The sequence below is a fragment of the Perca fluviatilis genome, chromosome 11 (genome assembly GCF_010015445.1).
Source record: "Perca fluviatilis chromosome 11, GENO_Pfluv_1.0, whole genome shotgun sequence".
NCBI lineage: Eukaryota > Metazoa > Chordata > Actinopteri > Perciformes > Percidae > Perca > Perca fluviatilis.
In genome coordinates, this window is record NC_053122.1 from 25,737,776 (window position 1) to 25,759,088 (window position 21,313).

Here is a 21,313-nt window from a genome sequence, read left to right on the forward strand (position 1 = left end):
TGGTTCAGAGTAATTCACCCTAGGGTCCTTTGCACCATGACCTCGAAGTCCAAACTCTCAGAAGCTTTTTCACCTGGGTATTAAGATATAGCGATAGTCGCGCTGAATAGCTTGCCGGGCTAATGGACCCACGCTTTGTATCTCTTAAATACCACTAATAATCGTCCGAAATGATACCAAAGGTCTACACTAGTATATATAGGTTATACTCATAAAACGATGGAAAAGAAAGTTTGTAAGTACACCAGAAGTTTATGTAAATAACACTTTATCTCTGTTGTTGTTGCTGCTGTGTGAGACGAGTGCTTAGGGACATCTACAAATTACAACAACGAAAAGAGATGCAACAAAAATATTTTTTAATTTAACTTATTTTTTAAAGTAAGTGCTGTAATATAACTAGCAGGAGACAAGTAATAATTGAGGTAAGTTTGGAGACATTACCTTATTTAATCATTAAATTAATACATATTTTTGTTGTATCTCTTTTCGGTGTTGTAATTTATAGACGGCCCTAAGCACTCGTCTAACTGCAGGTAGCAGCAGCAGCAGCAGCAGCAACAGCAACAGCAACAGAGAGCAGAAGAGAGCAGGCAAGTGTTCATAAACTTCTGGTGTACTTACAAACTTTCCAATCCATCGTTTTATGAGAGCATAACCTATACATACTAGTGTAGACCTTTGTATCGTATGGCGTTCGGGATATTAGTGGGGTCATTTAAGAGATACAAACGTGGGTCCATTAGCCCCGCGCTAAGCTACTCAGCGGCTAACGCTACTCTACGCTAACTCGCCCAGTGTTAGACCCAGGTGAAAAAAGCTTCTGGGGGGGGTGTTTGGCTCGAGGTCATGGTGCAAAGGACCCTAGGGTAAATTACTCCGAACCATCACTTTAAAGATTTTAATTTTCACTGTAAATGCATATTGGTTCCAAATATCGGTTATCAGTTTCATTAACCAGTATCGGTTGATCCCTAGTAATCGTATTCACAAATGTGCAAAACTGATGCTTACCACTGACAACAACCTGTCTGCCCATGACATAGGCTACAGTGCAAGTTTAATTTGTCTCTTATTTCCTACGGTGTAACAACGGCACTGCTAGCTGCTGTCAATCAATCACAGACAGGGACTCTCCCCTCCAGCTGAGGCTGAGATGAAAAGGAGCATTTCTGATTTTCCCCAAAGACCTTTCTTCATCCTTTTAATAATAAAAACTAATTATAATATATTTATTTATTTTTTAAAAGAGACATTATTTCTGACTAAAACAAGGAATTAGGAAAGCTGTTTGACCATCTGACAAGCACTTCTGTTGAAGCATACTGGCCCCTTAACTCCCACCCACTTACACTTTCACTGTATAGCTGTTCCCAAAATAAAACTGCTCATGATAATCTTGTAGGTGCAAGTGGAAAATCTCAAGTGAGATTTTATGAATTGTTCATGTATCCGCTCTTTAAAATATGTAACTTGACACTTGTTTATTCACTTTTTGTATTAGGCATTATTTAATGCTACACTACAGGTCACTCTATATCTCCTTGAGATTTGTAAAAAAAAAAAAAAAATTACAATTGCATTACAATTCGGCATTTGCTCAATAAAAAAAAAAAACTAAAATAAAAATGATCACATTCCTTCTCTTACTAAGGTGTTCCTATTTTCCCTATAAAACAGTGGAGCTAGCAAAGAGGAGATTCAAAGAGCAAACAGGCTTATTAAGGGTTAGTCATGGATCAGGACATCTGTAGTCCACAGTGATCCTTAAAGCCCACAGTATATTGCTTTGCACTTGGTCTTGGCCCCTTGTTGCTCTTTCTCCCACTTACTGTGGGCGAGGTTGATAATTAATGACCTTTTTATTTGTTGACTGAAGACATGCAGGAGGTGAAGTATGAGGACAAGTACAGATTTATGGGTTTATAGGTATGTAATTGAGCAGCATTTTCTGATTATGTCATCTTTCTTTTTTTAATTTACAAGGGTATATCGATAAGGTTATCATGTAGTATATAATTGTATTTTACCCATTTTGGTGTGGCAGATTGGTTGCTACATTGGTGACCGTCTTGGTTACCAATAATATGCATCATATTGGCTTCCTCAGAGCTGGGTATGTATCTTGATAAAGTGCCTTGAACACATTGGACCACAAGGTGGGTCTTATCACAAGACAGACAACTCCATTCCAGTAATTATCATGGCCGTCCTATAATAGAAGCCTTTGATATTCATTATCAGGCTCAATTTTAGACTGCTTTTAATGGGGGTGGGGGCAGGAAGAGATGTTGGTTCAGCACAAAGGCCTAGTGTTAATGAATATTCTTTAGGACTGTAAACTATAATGTGGACTCTTATGTTTTTTATCTAAAGCTTTGAACCATAGTAAATAACACATACCTTTGTTACATACAGTAAGACGGTAGTTACTTTAATTCCCCCCCATCTCACAGGAGCAACATTTTATTCACACCAAATTATATATCAATATCTATTCTTACAGGACATGGAAACTAGTTAAAGATTAGCCCCCTGCCTTCATCCAGCCACCTGCCTTCATCCACTATAGTTTCCACGTCCACAAGGTATGCTTGTTTTATTAAAGCTGCAGTAGGTAAGATTGTGAAGAGCCAGGACTTTGCCAGCAAATTTGAACATCGACAACTTCTCAGTCCCTCCTCCCTTTCTGCTGCAGCCCAAACCGTCTCCTAAGCCCCTCCCACACAACGGAGTTTGACAGAACTGCCGGCATGTCAGACAACATGTTCAATAACTAAACACCAACACAACGTTAACTTTACTCACCAACAGTAAAACGATGCTAACTAGCAGGCTACCGTTAGCCATTTCAGCATCACATCAGACCGACCATTGTGCTAACGTTACTATCATCCTCACCAACGTAGCTTTGTGGACTTTTGACTACTAATAACCAAGTGAAAGATAAATCATTCATGGTAATTATGTCACCTGTTGAGAGGAAACGTGGCTACATCTGCATCGTTCTTCAGATCTTTAAAATCCTGCAGCCACGCCACCTCTGAAAAGCCACTCCATTATTCACAGAGTGTTGGAAAACCTTTCTGCAGCTCGTGCGCGGGGAGGGGGAAGGGGAGAAGGCTATATGCATGTGCCTGAGCAGTGATTGACAGGCAGATAGACCACCCCTGTGGCCCTGATTGGAGAAAATCGACCGGGAGCGGTAGAATTTTGCCAATGGCACTACAGGCTGTAGAAGGTGCCAGAGGAGCTGTCTTTTCTTTTTTTTTTTTTTTACATAATTCATGTAGTTCTACTGGAACATAGGGTCAGTTTCAGCAAATATGACAGAAAGTTAGTTTTATAAGACTTACCTACTGCATCTTTAACATGACAGTTTTAGGTTTAGTGGTCATTACAGTTACAAAAGGTGACTATTACAAAAGGTGACTATGAACTGTGTAACGCTCACCGGGACACAAACACTGATCGCCCAAATCTTCCTGAGTGAGAAAGAGAGAACAAAGCACAGAGAGAAAACCCCTAAGACTCTCAGGTATCTAAGGTGTGTGATGAATGAATGGCACAGGAAGTGAGTTACTTATAGATTGATCCATAAAGGTCTTTACAAAGCAGGGACTGATATTTTCAGAGGCTTTAACATTATAACAAGCAGCTGTTTTGCTCTGCAATGTCTGGTGAAAAATCTGTATAAATACCCCCCAAGGCAGCAAATATGCTTGACTTTATTCAGTTAATGTGTTCACTCAGTTACTTTTTTTGTTTTTGCTATGCATATACTTGGGACAATGTTTAGTAAATTGGGAAATTGCGCACCCAAATAAACAAATGAATTACAGTATAATGAGCAGGCCCAGTTCTAAGCATGGGCACAAGAGCAATGTCCCCCTGTACACTCCGTCAGCCCCATTATATTGTTACTAATGTTTTACTAATACCTGATTGGTTGGTTTGGCCCTATAAACCTGAGACACACTGAGATAAATCCTTCATTGTTGGTTAGAAATCAGGCTGGTGTCTTTTTACTGTAGATTATCTCTAAAGTTAAGATAGTTGCTGGTTTTCCATCTCTTTGCCAACATATGTGATATTGTGTAACTGATCCACAACAAAGACCTTCTTTTAGGTTGGACAGTTTAAAAGAGCTCTAATATTTGTTTTGGGCCACCCTCTCTATTGACGCATACCAATAGGGCTTCAGGAATGGCATAATAGGTGGATCAAACAGCACCTCCCATACAAAGTGTCTTTCTTATCACTCTTTTTCCAGCTGTTCTAACAGTGTGCTCTGCTCTCTAGCTGACATACACTAAATATACTATAGCAGACCCTTTTTGAAGCCTGTTTATTATTTTACAACAATATTATCAGGTCACAATGTACGCAATGTTTTGTGCTTTCAAGTTTACTGTATGGATTGCATAAATTGACACTCTTGGCTCATCTTTTTGTCTTATCTTTGTTAAGTGTGAAGGAGTAAGAGACTTATCTTTTTCTACCTTTTACTGCATGATTGTCTGAACAGAACACACTATCACATACCTTTGTGTAAAAAGTTACCTGAGTAATATCTCAAGACAAACATGTTTGAAGCTAATTCTTTAACAATAAACAGTGTTTTCGGTATCTGTTAGGCTATAATAGCAATTTATATGCAGGTACATTAAATATTATTTCTGTTTGAATAGTTACCCTCTTCTTATAATGAAAGTGTGCGTTTGAACCGCCAGTGTTTGATCAATAGCTTAGTCTACAGTAAGTGGGCACAATAGTATTTAAGAATCCATTGTAAGAACAGCAGAGGTGAGTTGCAACATTCTTGTTGTTTTTCTTATCATAAAATCCAAAATACATTTAGTTCATAATCTATTACTAAACAGATTATATACTGTACATGTATGTTTTGGTCTGTTATGGTCAAAATACAACACCATGTTTTTTCCGTCTTTCTACCTTTTTGTACCCTGTGTAATGTTTGAATAGTTGTAGATTGCAGACTTCATCTTAACCATTCGTCTTTTCATCCATCAAAACATTATCATTAACATTTTCGTAGATCAAACCTTTATAGCAGTATAACTCTTTCATAATAATGAGAAGTCCATGAAAGCCATTCAATTGCTTATTCAGAAATGTATGTTTCTCATACATCACTTTATTACAAAATCATGAATTTTTTTTCAAGGATTTGAATATGTAGTAGTTTACGATAGTCTCAGTGCTTTTTACGACCTAGCAACACTAAACGCCGACCTTGCTTATCAATATTTACTGTAAATGTGATAGCTTTTAGAATAGTTTTACGCCACAGACCCAGTCCAACCCCTTTCATGTCTTTTCTGTCCACCAGCGCTCTTTCTCCACCCACTGCTGAGGTTACCTGGTTAGGTGGTGGGGCTATAAATGCTTTCAAACCCGCCGCTCTGTTCTGAGAACAACACAAGAGGGTTCACACATCTTGGTGCAGTCAGTTTTTTAAAGGGTACATACTTTTTCCCCAAAGGGGCCCAAAATTTTTTTTTTTTTTTTTTTAAAAAAAAAAAGATTTGGTGGTCACAGTGACTCTACTCTTTCTAACTCAGACATGGACTCAGTGCAGGTGGGTGTCAAGATAACTCAGCTTTTAACTATTAAATGTTAGCTGATGCGTTGTTTAAAATAGTATTTTACTGACTGTAATCATTTTATTAAGTGGAAAGTGAATGTTTTTGTATTTGTGTTAAAAGTTTTATTTTTAAGTCAATCAGATATTTTGTTAATTTGTGGCAAAAACAACTGAAAGGAGTCTGTTTTCCTATTTCAGGGCTGAAAATGACTTTTCATTAGTTACTTTACCAGATTGGATGCCAAATTCAGGTATGATGTTTTACAATTACTAAGACTGGTAGATACTCCATTTGTCACAACCACAAGGTTTAAACAACTAGACAGAGATAATGTACATGCATACTCTACATAATACTATATTTGACCCCTTTCTTTTCTTTAATAGAATATGTTAAAAAGTGTTTCTACGACAGACACAGCAATCCGATTTGTGACTGGAACCAACGAAGAACAGGTACAGGTTATTACTGCAAAATAGCACAGCAATGGATTTCATTAATTAAATCTAATGATGAAATTGAAAGCCAAATGTGTTTTTTTAAAGGCATCAAGCCAGGTTACAGTTTTGTTTAGTTAGAGTTCACTTTCACGCTATAACCCCTTTCACACATGCACTGCAAACCTAAAGTTATCTAAATAAACATTACCCGGCAAAGTTGTATTTGAGAACACCAATGATTAAATCACTTGGATCGGCTATCAACCGCTCTTTACACTGTCATCTCCCTAGTACTAAGTCCGTGTAATCTCTGATTAAGCCAAAAGTGTGATAATTCGCTCAAGTGAGTGGGCGTGTTGATGAAGAAAACAAACATCCGAAGGTATAGAAGAAGGGGGAGTTACATGAAGACAGCAATGAAAATGTCTATCTGGAGAGATAACAAGATTTGGGAACTTTTGTAGGTAAGGGCCGATACCAAAATCACCAAACAAATTCAAGAAACTGCAAGATACTCGGTTGTTTATGTCCAAATTACTAACGGCTCACGTGACGCAATGAAATCAATATCATGTCAAGTCTGCTGCATGCTCTACCCAGTGCCACCCCTCGTATATATCAGACAATATATTTCCAATTAGTGGAAAAGCATCTGACACGGACAATCTCCTATTGTGTGGTACAGTGAAAGGTAAACTCCGAAAAATGGCGGGACTTGATTACTTGGACATGCTGTAGTCCGGAGATCACATGTGAAAACGGCTTAAGAGATAACATGCCTGATTATGAACATTGGTCCACAGTTCAAACACACAGTCAAAAGTAGAGGGCCTGCTCTTCAGGTTCAAATAAAGCACAAAACACTCTAAACGAGTGAATGGTTTGCTATTTCTGATGTGATTACAATTATGATAGCACTTAAAAATGTGTTACAGCATTTATATTGTGGGGTAAAAAAAGAATAGAGTGGTCATTGTCATCGAATTTGTACTTAAGAGATGTTACATTGAAACTACATGTATTTAAGAAATAGGTTTGCTCACTTTTGATTATGTGGATGGAAACATATTACATTTTCTTGTTGTCCTTTTCACCTACAGACGATTTTGTAATGACCACTTTAGAAAGTGGTCCACTGGAGCTGGAGGGCAAGGCCTGTCTAGAGTTTTGGTACTTATCGCCGGTTGCAGCTAATGAGTCAGAACTTCGCATTCTGCTTAAAAGCAGCATTGGTCTGATGGAAATCAGGACCTTACCTGCCCTGCCCAGGGATTTTTGGAGACAAGTGTTCGTCCCCTTGAACATCATTGAACCAGGGACTGAGGTAAAATGGCATATAACCACATACCAATAATTAAACTGTATTGGGGAATCAAAATATCATATTGTTTATTTTTAAATAAATGATGTGCGTTTATATCAGGTTGTTGTCGAAGCAGTGTCCAAGGAGGGAGGGCAGTTCATATTTAACCGGATAGGTGTAAGAAGAGGCTCATGTGGTAAATATTATTTTATACTCTTATATTTACTATATTAAAGCCTACTTTTGGTTCCTTCAATAAAAAAAGGTTACACTTTATAATAAACATCACTAATAAATGGTAAATTGATAGTTATTTAAACTTAAGTTAATAGTTATGTTACTGATAACAATAAAATTATTTAATAATTATTGGCCTTGACCAACTGCCACTTTGCTCGTTTGAAAGCCATGATGTCTCTCTCTCTCTCTCTCTCATGGGTGGGCCAAATTCTCTGGGCGGGCAAAGCAGAGAAAGGGGAGGTAACCTTGCTTGTTATGACCTCATAACAAGCAGATTCCAAAACGGCTCATCTGAGCTTTCATTTTCTCAAAGGCAGAGCAGGATACCCAGGGCTCGGTTTACACCTCTCGCCATTTCTAGCCACTGGGGGACCACAGGCAGGTTAGGGGGAGTCATATTAATGTTAATAAACTTCAAAGTGAAATTTTCATGCCATGGGACCGTTAAGAAATTGTTTGTAAACTGTCAATACATTATTTGGGTGGCTGTTACAAAGTTGCAACCAGCGTTGTGTGTAACGCGTTACAAAGTAACAAAGTAATGCGCTACTAATGAAAATTTGGTAATTAAACATAGTTCCTTTTTCAATTCGGCGCAACGTTACTTTTCCCATGGACAGATTTGACAGCGACACTGCCTTCTCAGCCGCGCACTCACAAGCTCCACACGGTACGTGACAGAGGCTGATAGCAGAGAAATCATGGCAAGCGAGAAGCAGCCAATGCTAACTTTTGAGAGTGTTTTAAGCTTTGTGGCTTTTTGCTGGACGGCGCTCTGAGCAGAGAGCTACGTGACACATGCCACTACATTGCTGAGAACTGGCAGATAAGTCGGCCATCCTACACACAGAACATGCCAGGCAGACACAAAGCTGACATCCTCACAAATGGATGTGGTGGAGATGGCGTCATACATAGGCTAGACGCAGAGGACTGCTGTGGAATTGTGTCGGTCGCACGGACACGGAAGGATTTCCAGAAAAGAGGCTGCATGTGTCTACGACAATGCACGGGCCATCGTGGCTGCGCGACCGGTACAAGTCGATACAGACATTACGTACACAGATAAACTAACACCGTGTAACGCGATTGACCTGCCGATATGCTTTCAACCCACGCTGGACTCGTTCATAATGAATCAGCCATCACTCTGTGAGTAGAGAATCCAGTCTGCAGTGTAGTTCAGACACTTCGCTGATAAACCATAGATTGTCAGAGATAGTTTATTTATAATTAACTTCAGTCTCTGCCAGAGACACCTGCTTTTAAAAGTAATGTAAAAGTAACGAGTAACGTAAAAAGTGACTTTCCATAGGAAAATGCTTCAGTTCTACTCGAACATAGGGTCAGTTTCAGCAAATATGAGTCTAGGTAGTAAGTCTTACCTACTGCACCTTTAATGGTGATTATATTCTGTAAAGCATCTATAAATATTCTTTAGATAGCATTTATCAGTGCAAAAATAATCAACAATCATCCCTTTTATAGATCAGCAACAAAATATGCAATGGGGCCGAATTAATGTTGTTAGATACTTTGCTTTATAAACCACTTATTAATTAGTCCCTAATTGTTATAATCATTAGTTGCAACTTTATAGGAGCCATCCAAATAGTGTCAATAGATGTTTTGCAAAAGAAGTATTAACCATTTACAAAGTATTACTCATCTATTTAATTTATACTAAAGACAAATTACTTTACATTACATTAAACTACTTGTGACATACATTGTAACATTACTAATAATTAGTAAACATTATTAATCATCATGGTTTCTGAAGAGTAAAATAACTATTAACTAAAGTAACTATCAATTTACTAGAGCTACAAAGATTAATCAATTAATCAATTAGTGGTCTACTTTGGAATTATTCAGCAACTACTATGATAATCGGTTTGAATCTTATTAAACATGAATATTTTCTAGTTTCTTCACTCCTCTATGACAGTATTATCTTGGGCTTTGAAAAACACTGATCAACATTTTTCACCATTTCCTGACATTTTATAGACCAAACTAATTGATTAATCACAACAACAACAAAAAATATATCAACTATGAAAATAACCATCAGTTGCAGCCCTTCGATTTACTATTAATGATAGTTTCTTATAAAGTGTTACAAAAAAGAAAAGTCCTACTATATTCCCGTAAACATAGTGATAACAATGTGTATGCAATAAACCCTTACTGTCATAACACTTCTGTCAGATTACAGTCAGTGAAACTCTAAAAAATCCTATTTCACAACACCCTCCTTAAGCTTAAAGACATAAAACATATCCAAGTTACGTGTCAGAAGTTCACAATTTTAGTAAGGCAGTAAGAATGTTTTTCATTCTTTTGATTGATGAAGTGTCACATACATGAATAATAAATTGGATAACTAAGATAATTAAAAAATAAGCCATGTAGTACTATACATAATAATTAACCAATGTTACTAATCAGTTATTCCTAGCCAGATGGTGTTGTCATTATAAAGTGATTGTTTACTCGGTCACATCCCCCACAGGACCACAGTGTGAAATGGACACAGAGTTCTGGACAGATGAGTCCACCCGCTGCCGCTGTTCTGGTGGCCAGCTCGCCTGCTCTCCCTTTCAGTGCCCTAAGGGCCAAATCTGTGGTCCTCAAATAGGAAGCTCTAGTGGGATTTCCACCACTGGGACGTGCACTATACACCGTCACACAGAATGCAGCACTTTTGATGGGGTGCTGTTCCGCTTCATGGACCCTTGCACCTACATGCTGGCTAAGACCTGCTCACCCTCTGAGGCCCTGCCCATGTTCAGTGTGGAAGTGGTCAATAAGCAGAACAGGAACTCATCTCTGCCAACTGTTCAGAAGGTCATTGTGAACATGGGGAAGTTTAGGGTGTCCATGCTGAAAAGGCAAACACATCGGGTTGTGGTGAGTCACCTTAAAGTGGATAGAAATTTAGGAAGGCACATATGCTGTTATCGATTGCTGATGTTTGTAGCATCTGCCAATATATGAACAAATCTCCCCCAAAAGCTAAAATGTCATGCTGCTTTACAAAGGGAGACCAGTTTCCTCTGATGTTTATACAAATGTATTTCTGAGTCTAAATATCCAAATAAGACTTATTTAATGTTTTACAGTTTCTGTTTTAGAAATTAGAACCATGTGGCCAATAACTCATTTTATTCTAATACTTTATTTACAGTCTACTCAGTTAAGCTGTTAATCTGTGTGACTTCACACATTTGAGGACAATATGAGTATTTGTAATTACTAAAGTAATGTCTGTACAAGTTCAGTTTTGTGGGACCTTGACATTATGCTGTAATGAGTGTTGAGCTAAGTAATGTACTAAATGGAGCATATCTGCAACCCATTCTGCTAATAAACTTATTTTATCGATAAGTGCAAAGTTTAGTGGCACAATGTCCTAGATTTATCTGCCTTATCAATTCCCAAAGAAATATCTCAAGAATGCCAAGAATTTTTATGCAAACTCTCAGATACAGCCGGTAAGGAAGTCTAAAACTTATACCGTTCTTCAGGTTAATGGGGTCTGGAAGAAGCTTCCACTGAGCCTCAGCAGAGGCACTATCAACATGAAGAGCAACCCAGCTGCTGTTGAAATGGAAACCAGTTTTGGTCTTTCTGTCTCATATGACAACTCTGGTGCTGTCCATGTCACCCTGCCATCCACTTACTCTGATAAAGTCTGTGGCTTGTGTGGAAACTTCAACTACCTCAATGTAGATGACTTCATAAAGCCTGATGGAACAAATGCCCAAGATGCTACAGCCTTGGCTGAGAGCTGGCAGACTGGGGAAACCAACTCCTCCTGTGAAACCATTCTAGTACCTCATCAGTGTGACCCACTGGAGGAGGCTGAGTATGCTAGTGAGCTGTACTGTGGAGGCCTCCTCTCCAGCACGGGGCCCTTCGCTGACTGCCTATCAGTTATTGGGGCAGAGAGCTACTTCAGGGACTGTGTGGTCGACATGTGCTCTACTCATGGTGACCCGGCGGTGTTTTGTAAGACCTTACAGGTCTTCACTGACATCTGCCAGGAGGCTGGAGTCGGTGTACCCATGTGGAGGAACTCTACATTCTGCCGTAGGTTGATTAATTGCTTTCTGCTTTCATTTCACTACCCCGTCATTTAAAAATGGGACATGGTTGCAAATATTGACTGTAATAATACAATTACAGTTAAGTTCATGCCCTCTCTTCTTTCCTCTCCCTCTCTTGCACCCCTCTAAGCCCTTCAGTGTGGTGAGAACAGCCACTATAACACATGTGCTGATGGCTGTCCAGAAGTGTGCTCCAGTCTGGATATAGTTGGCTTCTGTGGAAGCTGTGAGGAAAGATGCGAGTGCGACTCTGGCTTTCAGCTCAGTGGGGGAAAGTGTGTCCCAGCAGAGGACTGTGGGTGCTGGCATAATGGCAAACACTATGAGGTAAGTGAGGTACATGTAGATGAACAGGGAACAATTTAATATTCACCTTTTCACGTCCGCAGTGCTGGAATGTATTAACACAACTCCCTTTTTTCTGCAGAAAGGAGCAACATTCTCAAAGGGAGAGTGTGAGCAGCAGTGTCAGTGCATGGGTAACAATGGCCTAGAGTGCACCACAATGCAATGCACAGTCAATGAGGTTTGTAAGGTCAAGGATGGGGTCAAAGGCTGCTTCCCTTTCAAACCCGCCACCTGCAGCGTGTATGGTGATCCACACTATATCACCTTTGACGGGTGGGCATATGACTTTCAAGGTGGCTGCAGTTACACGCTGACTACCACGTGCGGAAGACAAAGCTCAGTCCAGTTCTCTGTGATTGGACACAACACGCATCCTCCTCTTCAGAACTTCACCCGATCCAAGCTGGAAGCTGTGACTCTTCAGGTCGACGATCTATACCTCACCCTGAATCAGAGCGGAGAGGTCTATGTAAGCATGAAAACTCCCTGCCAAAGAAACTCTTTTATAGCATGTACATGTAAAAGAGGCAGTTGCGCAAATGTGTTTCAGTCTCTGCAAATGTGTCTCGTGACCTACAAGTGGCCCATTTACTGGATTTGGAGTGTCATTGTCCTGTATTATCTAGTGTAATTTATTAATGACTGTGATTAATGACTTTAGTACCAGCACACCCATGTTTATGGGATCAGTTATTACTCTGGGTCAGGTTATTGGAGGAAGTACCACATTTCTCATCTGAGGCTTATAAGAAAACAAAAAGTAATAGCTGACCCAGTTCACTTTGCAGTAAAAAGCTAGTTGGTAGCTAATTGGTTGCACTAAAAAGACATAAGTGCTATGTTTTATGTAAGACATTCTACATAAACTTAAAACAATGGATTGTCCTCTGTTTAGGTGAATAACAGCCGTGTCTCGCTGCCCTATTCCACCAATGGTAAATACGGCTCAGTATGGGTCTACCTGAAGAAAAATTATATTATCTTGGAAACAACCTTTGGCCTCAGAATGATGATAGATGGGCAGAACAGACTCTTCCTGAAGGTGGATGAGCTCTACAAGTATGAACTGTGTGGACTCTGTGGCACGTACTCGGAACGGCAGGACGATGACTTCATAACACCAGGAGGCCAAAACGCTACTGAGTCATTTGAGTTTGGTAATAGCTGGAAGGTTCCAGGCAATAATGAGTAAGCCATTTTTCTATAAAAAAAGGTATCTGCACAAAATGTTAGTACAGCTTAAATGAATGTTATTACATTGTAATGCATCCACAAGGAAGAAAAAACAACATTTTAACTGCAGGTGAAAAGAAAAGTTATTTTTTACCACTTTTTTGTGTATTTTTAAGTATTAATAAATACATTTACATAAAAAACATTAATACATCTTATTAACCTAACCTTATTTTGATGTAGCACAATAAAGCCCAATTTCTAGAACATTATTCACTTGTCTAAACTTTGTCCTCCAGGTGTATTTCCCATCCAAATAATCCCAGACTTTGTGATTATGATGAGGAGAATGTGGCCTACAAAGAGTGTGAGACACTACTAGGGGATGTCTTCCAGCCCTGCCATGAACCCATTCACCCAAGCAGCTACCTCAAAAGTTGTGTGTATGACTATTGTGCCACCAATGGTGACCAACACACCCTATGTGAATCTCTCGAGTCCTATGTAGCAGCATGCCAGGTTAAAGGAGTGGAGCTGCCCCAATGGCAGACAGACACAGCCTGTGGTGAGTGTGTGATGATGGTAGTGTGAATACTCTGTATGTGTAATGATATCTGGTTGTGACTAAATATAAAGACTTTTTTAACAAAAAACTGTGGCGATCTATTAGCACTAAATATACGATAAAGACATTCTGTTACATGTCTTGTATTTCTTAAGCCTGTTTTATGGTTCTGCGGAAGCTCCACGCAGAGCTTTCGGCGTAGCCTGTGTAAGTGGCCTGATGCTTATACTTGTGCGCTGGTATATGCGTCGAGCCGGCGTGTGTGTGTGTGTGTGTGTGTGTGTGTGTGTGTGTGTGTGTGTGTGTGTGTGTGTGTGTGTGTGTGTGTGTGTGTGTGTGTGTGTGTGGAGTGGGTGATACAGCGAGGGAGAAGTGAGAGAGGGACGGCGTTTAGCTTCGGAGCGAGTACCGACTCTAGAGGCATAGTGAGAGAAACAATTGTCTCCCCTGTGCTTTCTGACCACGGTGGGAGATCTGTAGCAGGAGAAGTTAACCCTCTCCTTGATTTCACGTTGTTTATGGAGAAGGAGAACCAGGCAAGCTAAACCAAGCCACGGCTGAGCGACGTGCGTTGCTGCAACGTGTAGTTACATTTTTCGAGAGGTGCACGTCAGGCTACGGCGTAGGGTCTGGCGTAGACGCAGAGGGGTCAGCGGGGGTACACCGTCGTTTTGACGCAGAAGCATAAAACAGCTTTTACTTATTAATTATTTACTTATTAATTATTTTTCCCATTAATGTCTTCAAAACACTCTGCTTCTGCTTTTTTATTGTGTTTTGATTATGGCACAGGGCTGGCCCATTGCATGAGCAAACAAGCCAACTGCCTAGAGCCTTTTTTTTTCTCTCTCTCTCTCTCTCTCTCTCTCTCTCTCTCTTTTTTTTGTCATTGATATAAGCAAAGTTGGAAAAAGTAGGTGGTTAAGATTGTGGAGGGGCTTGCTTAATGCAAAATATTTCCTAGGGCACCAAAAAGGCTAAGGTAGTAAACTAATTTTATTTTTTTATTTTTGTTTGTTTGTTTGTTTGGCTTTTTGTTTTGTTGTTGTCCCCGTTTCAGCTGACCCCACAACCACTGCAACTGCATCTCCAACTCCTACCTCTCCAACACCAGATCAGACTCGTAAGAGCATTCAGGGTTGGGAAGGTTTATTTGTTACTGGTTTAGATAATCAGTGGCATAATATCCAATTTATAATTAGTATTTTAAAGGGGTGATAGAATGATTATATAGTGTATTTCACACTGTTCCTTATGGTCTCCTAATGGGGTATGTAACATTGGTTGGGCTGAAAATGGCCTGGTTGATATTTTATTGGTCCTTATGCATCCCTGTGTTTTGGCCCTATTTGTAACAAGAGCTTTTCTTCCAAATATGGTATGCTCATGAATATTTAGATGAGCTGCGCGCTGATTAGTTGAGCGAATCCCCCATACACACACATTAGAGAAGCGCGCTGATTGGTTGAGCGAATCCCCCATACACACACATTAGAGAAGCGACAGAATCTCATATTCCAAACACTGCAATGTTTCATTACCAAATTCACTTATGAGACTTTTTTATGCGAGAAATGAACTATATAAAGCTGAAATATGGGCCGTTTTACGAAAATTGATGGCTAATTGCAAATTTGGTAAGACATGTCGGACTTTAGGAGCTTCACGCAGTCTGACGAGAAAGCGGCAGCCTGCTGGGCTCCATACCCAGGGCAAAGTCACCCTTTGTGGATACTGCACTACCGGGGCTCCGAGGCCGGCTGCCGGCATAACTATAATATATTTACAGTTTGAATTTCGTCACGCCACTTATATAACATCTACCCCAATGTCTTACAAAGCTAACGTGTTCGTTTTCAATGTAAGGCATTTTTATGAACGTCACTCGTTTTGTTAGGAGTAGCTCGCTCTATGTCCCATTCAATACAAAGTGAAAAGATCGCTGCTAGCTAGCTACACTTTCGGCATAACTATAATAGCTATATTTACCGTTTGAATTTCGTCACGGCACTTATATCACAGCTATCCCAAGGTCTTACAAAGCTAACAATGGTGTCAGATTTCAATTTAATGAATTTTTGTGAACACTAGCTAGCTAGGGGTTTCGTTAGCTGAAACTGTCCCTTCAATCCTATGTGTACAGATTGCGGCTAGTTAGCTTCATTTTCGGCGTAATTCGAGTATATTTACGGTTTGAATTTCGTCACGCCACTTATACAACATCTACTTAAAGGTCTTATAAAGCGTACAACGGTGTCCGATTTCAAGTTAATGAATATTTGTGAACATTAAGGGTTTTGTTAGCTGCGACTGTCCCTTCAATCCTAGCTATGTGTAGCTACAAATCACGGATAGTTAGCTTCATTTTCGGCGTAATTCGAGTATATTTACAGTTTGAATTTCGTCACGCCACTTATATAACCTCTACCCCAAGGTCTTATAAAGCTAACAATGGTGTCCGATTTCAATTTTAAAGATTTTTGTGAATTTCAGAGGAATTCTAAGAGGAGGCTAGGTAGCTCTCACTGATAGAGCTAGCTCCATTCAGCCGCAGGCTCTATCAACGAGACTCGCGGACAAGAGGTGTTTATTTCACCGATCGTTTGTTTAAATAACTCAACACATTATAATTACACACATTGACACATAAAAACGGCCCATATTTGACCTCTACATAGTTGATTTCTCGCATAAAAAAGTTTCAGAAGTGAATTTTGTAATGGAATAGCAGAGATCTGCGTGACCTAGATTCAGAAGACTACCTGATCTCAGGTCAGTTGTGTAGCCTATGTAAATGTTGGGGCGTGACTGTTCTCTTAATAAACCCATGGGAGTGACAAAGTTACAGGTCTTGGGAGGTTGACGTCAACTTCCAGCTTTGTTGAGATTCACCCGTTTTCAGCGGCAGTTTCAAAATATGAGATTTTCATAGTAAAGGGGTGTCAATGGGATTTTGAGCTTATATGTATGTCCTATTTACCCACCGAACTGTCGTTATCCAACTATGACAGAGTAAAAATCGGTTTTGCATTCTATCACCCCTTTAAAAACCATTTCACCGAAACCAAGGAACATTTTACTATGCTTGCTTTTAAATGCTATACAGAAGTTTAATGTATAAATGCATTGAATACATTTGAATGACCCTGATGAAATTAACTACATATGGATGAAATAATACTTTTTGTGGATATATTGTTTTGTACTGTAATAATCCTACACATAATTAGCTCATAATACTTATCATTTGCATTGTGTTTATATGGTTTTTCATAGTCTGTCCCATAAACTGTGACTTTGAAAAAAGTCTGTGCGGGTGGGAACAGCTCATACAGGACAGTTTTGATTGGACAAGACATTCAGGACCCACCCCATCAAGCCTAACTGGCCCAAACCAAGATCACACCACTGGAGGTAAAACCCATAATCAGGACAAACTATCACATCTATTGTGTTGCTGCATTGGTAATTCATTATTCATGCTTATTGTGCTACTTTTAACGTTTCTCTAGCTGGTTTCTACATGTATATTGAGGGAAATGGTGTAACCCATGGAGATTCAGCTCGTCTGTGGAGCTCAACATGCCATTATAATGGCCCACTTTGCCTGCACTTCTGGTACCATATGTATGGTTCAGCCACAGCCATGGCCCTTAATATCTACCTGACCAAAGGCAATAAATCTGTCAAGCTCTGGTCCATGATGAATAACCAAGGACCAGCCTGGCATCTAGGAAATGTTGACATCAGAGTGTCTGGTCCATTCCAAGTAAGTCACCATATACATACAATATATGGGCCTAAAAGATGATCTTATTCTATATAGTGAAACATATTTTGCAATTACCTCTTTCAGATCATAGTGGAGGGAATTCGAGGCGCTGATGCTTTATCAGACGTGGCCATTGATGACATTTCTATCAACTTTGGCTCATGTTTAGGTGACATTCTTCTCTAACTAAATATTCTAAATTTGATTGAAAAATATATGTAATCTAATGGTGAAAATAAATTAATATCTCAAATTATTACCATATCAGATATCTCATGGTTTAAATAAAATCACTTCCTTCAGGTAACTTACCTGGCCTGATTATTGGAACTGAACTTCCTTTCACAACTGTGGAGGTCTTCCCCTCACACCCAGGTAAGTGCACAGGAAGCTATATTTTATGGGTCACTTGCTTCTGCATCAGAAAGCTGAAGTGTGGTTACAAATTAACATTTATGTATAGTGAAAATCCAATTTCGAATGGTACCTGAAGTTACAGATTGTCTAAATTTTATTTTTTGCAATTTTATTTTTTAGTCTGCAATATAGACTGTAGCTTCAACAGCAACCTTTGTAGCTGGAATCAGATGATCACAGATGCTTTTGACTGGACATGGCAAAGTGGTTCCACCCCAACCCTGATGACTGGGCCCTCTGCTGACCACACTGGTGGTAATATACTATTTCTCTATGTAATATGAATTGTGACAGATACAGTAATAGACAACTAGACTGGGTAAACCCAGCCCGATCTGCTGGCGATTTGATTTTGCCCTGCAGCTCAGGCTGGAAACCTGTACCTTTATCTATCCTGCTTCCGTTACAAATCTGCAGGAACCAATCACAAACTGGCTTATCCACCTGGCGCGCTATTGGCGGGTTTAACACGATGACGATAGAGACGACAAGCAACTTTTTGTTTACATTCAACATGGCGTCCACTAAAGCGCAGCAACCCGTTGATGCCGCTGTCGCTGCTGTTTTAAAAGATTTCAAAGGCAAGTTTTCTCTGAAAACAGAACAGAAACTTGCCCTGGAACAATTCCTACAAAAGAAGGCTGTGTTTGTCTTACTACCGACCGGCTTTGGCTCTGCAAAGTATGTCACCCGGATCGTTGGTCTGATTGGTTGAAGGACTATCCAATTGCGTACAGAGTCATTTGAACTATGCCCGTTGATCACGCCTCTTGTGCAGTAGAAAAGAAAAGACTTCCAAGACTAATGTTCAATCTTAAAAGATTGAGTTTGGTCTGGTGATAGCCAGACTAATATACAACAGTACACAGAACACTCTTTGCCAGTTTGACATCTGCCACAATCACACTTCCAACTATGAAAAAAAACCTCATTGTTGATTGTTAAAGTAGTACTTCCTTGTCAAACCAGAATAGACTGGTTAAGAGTTCCTGATGTATAGTATTTCATCAAGAAAAGATATCTTTCCTTAAGCATCCTGAGGCAGTGTCAGTAGAGATGCTGCTTATGAATAAAGACATGCCTTGAACTTAAAGAAGTTTTCTTAGTATACAGTATTCAAGAAAATGTTATATTGTGTGCTTCAACTTACCTAACTCTCATGTCCTTAACCAGATGGCCACTATCTTTACATCGAAGCCAACAGTGCGTCACATGGAGACACGGCTCGTCTCATCAGCTCTGAGTGTTCTGAATCTGGTCCACAGTGTCTGCAGTTCTGGTACCATATGTATGGCTCAGCAGATACAATGGGCCTTCATGTCTACTTGTTTCAGGATAGAAAGGCTGACGCCGTTTGGTGGAAGCGAAATGACCAAGGAAATATGTGGCACCTGGCTCAGGTGGACATCACAACAACTGGAGCTTTCCAGGTGAGATGTCTATTCTACTAACCTGTCTGATGTTAGAAACTTGCAGAGCAAAACACTCATAGCGTACTACCTGCAATAATAAATGAGGGCAATTGGACTTAATGAATGTGCTTGCCATAACAGGATTACTATTCTTAACCGGGGCACTTAATTTTAGATCATATTTGAGGGGCGAAGAGGTTCCAACGATCAGTCGGATGTTGCCATGGATGATGTATCACTTCATCGTGGGCACTGCACAGGTAATTCTGTCCTCTTACTGACATTCAATTTAATTCACACACACCATAACTGAAACTGAGACTAACTTGAATGTGAAATGGATTTACAGACCAAACTAGACCAACAACTCCTGCTCCCACAACCTTCAATCCAGTTGCAACAGCAGATCCAGAGCTTCCTCCAGCAAACAGCTCAACTACTACACAACCACAAACATCTACTTCATCAAAACCCCAGCCACCATCAACAACTGTTTTTACAACGGTCGCCACAACAACAGCAGCCACGACTGATTGTGATACACAAACCCCTACAAAGCCAGCAACAACCGTAACCCCAAAAACTTCAAATCCTGATGTCCCAACAACAAGACCACAGCTACCAATAACAACAACCACAACTGGACCCCAAACTACAGCTAGACCCCACCCACCAACAACAAAGCACCCAGGAGTTGAAACTTCAGAGCAACCAGAACCTGAAATTACAGAAAAACCTCAAACAACAGCAAGACCAGAGCAACCAGCTACATCAACTAACGAACCCCAAACCACAGCTAAACCCCAACCCCAAACAACAGAAGATCATGAACCTACAGCTGGATCACAAGCACCAACAGCTACACCAGAATCTCCAACTGACAGTCAATCACAGCCACAAACAACAGCAGGACCACAACCATCAACCACAATTCAACCACAACCATCAACTACAGCTCAACCACAACCAACAACAACAGCTACACCACAACAATCAACAACAGCTACACCACAACCTCCGACAACAGCTAGACCACAACCTCCAACCACAGCTCAACCACAACCGCCGACAACAGCTACACCACAACCTCCAACCACCGTTAAACCCCAACCCACAACAGCCACACCACAGCCTGCAACAACATGGCAACCACAACCCACAACAACAGATGGACCACTACCTACAACAACCAATAAACCACATCCGACAACAGGTAGACCTCAGCCTACAACTACAGCTACACCACAATCTACAACAGCAGCTAGACCACAAACACCAACTGCACCTGTTAAAAGTTTGCATTTCTCTATATAAAAAACGAACATGGACTGGGTTTCCCATAATGAATACTTTACACCTCACATGTTAGGCATCAGTGGCAAAACTCACCTGTAAGATAAGATTGATTATGACTAACTGTTTCTACCACTCTTGTCTTTCCAGCACACCCTTGCCCAGAGAACAGTCATTACACTACTTGTATCCCTGGTTGCAGTCCAACCTGTACATACCTGAATGGTCCACCCCGCTGCAGTGACGATAATCGTTGCGTGCAGGGGTGTGTATGTAATGAAGGCTTTGTGCGGAAATGGAGGGTTTGTGTGCCTATCCAACGATGTGGATGTATGGACAGGAACGGCACTAAACATAAGGTGAGTGACAAAAAAACTCTTCATCAATGGCACAAGTCATATACAGCGTGAAATACTTTGGTCTACTTTCTGAAAGACCACAGACCAGGGGTCTCATTTATAAATTGTGCATAAGATTCTTACTAAAAGTGTACGTACGGCAAAAAAAAAATCAGATTTATAAGCAATTTGTAAGCAATGTTCCCTTTGTAAATCACAGATTACCCACAAGTGTACATCCGTAAATCAGCCTCTTATCCCGCCCTGTACACGCCCATTTTTAACCAT

The 21,313-nt window shown here is 40.1% G+C and overlaps 1 protein-coding gene across 1 annotated transcript in view; it reads left to right on the forward strand.

The window, feature by feature from the left end:
- The first annotated feature begins 5,551 nt into the window (after nt 1–5,551).
- The window catches only part of LOC120568894 (zonadhesin-like), a 30,142-nt gene continuing 14,380 nt past the window's right edge, over nt 5,552–21,313 (forward strand). Inside the window, exons 1-21 of the mRNA XM_039816641.1 lie at nt 5,552–5,602; nt 5,807–5,859; nt 5,996–6,064; nt 7,150–7,373; nt 7,473–7,548; nt 10,111–10,508; nt 11,126–11,690; nt 11,838–12,034; nt 12,135–12,524; nt 12,951–13,243; nt 13,528–13,793; nt 14,854–14,916; nt 17,070–17,207; nt 17,306–17,562; nt 17,650–17,734; nt 17,869–17,940; nt 18,103–18,237; nt 19,156–19,412; nt 19,570–19,654; nt 19,744–20,607; nt 20,838–21,046. Of these exons, the coding sequence (XP_039672575.1) occupies nt 5,847–5,859; nt 5,996–6,064; nt 7,150–7,373; nt 7,473–7,548; nt 10,111–10,508; nt 11,126–11,690; nt 11,838–12,034; nt 12,135–12,524; nt 12,951–13,243; nt 13,528–13,793; nt 14,854–14,916; nt 17,070–17,207; nt 17,306–17,562; nt 17,650–17,734; nt 17,869–17,940; nt 18,103–18,237; nt 19,156–19,412; nt 19,570–19,654; nt 19,744–20,607; nt 20,838–21,046 (4,656 nt within the window). The 5' untranslated portion in view covers nt 5,552–5,602; nt 5,807–5,846. The remainder of the gene's footprint in view (nt 5,603–5,806; nt 5,860–5,995; nt 6,065–7,149; nt 7,374–7,472; nt 7,549–10,110; nt 10,509–11,125; nt 11,691–11,837; nt 12,035–12,134; nt 12,525–12,950; nt 13,244–13,527; nt 13,794–14,853; nt 14,917–17,069; nt 17,208–17,305; nt 17,563–17,649; nt 17,735–17,868; nt 17,941–18,102; nt 18,238–19,155; nt 19,413–19,569; nt 19,655–19,743; nt 20,608–20,837; nt 21,047–21,313) is intronic.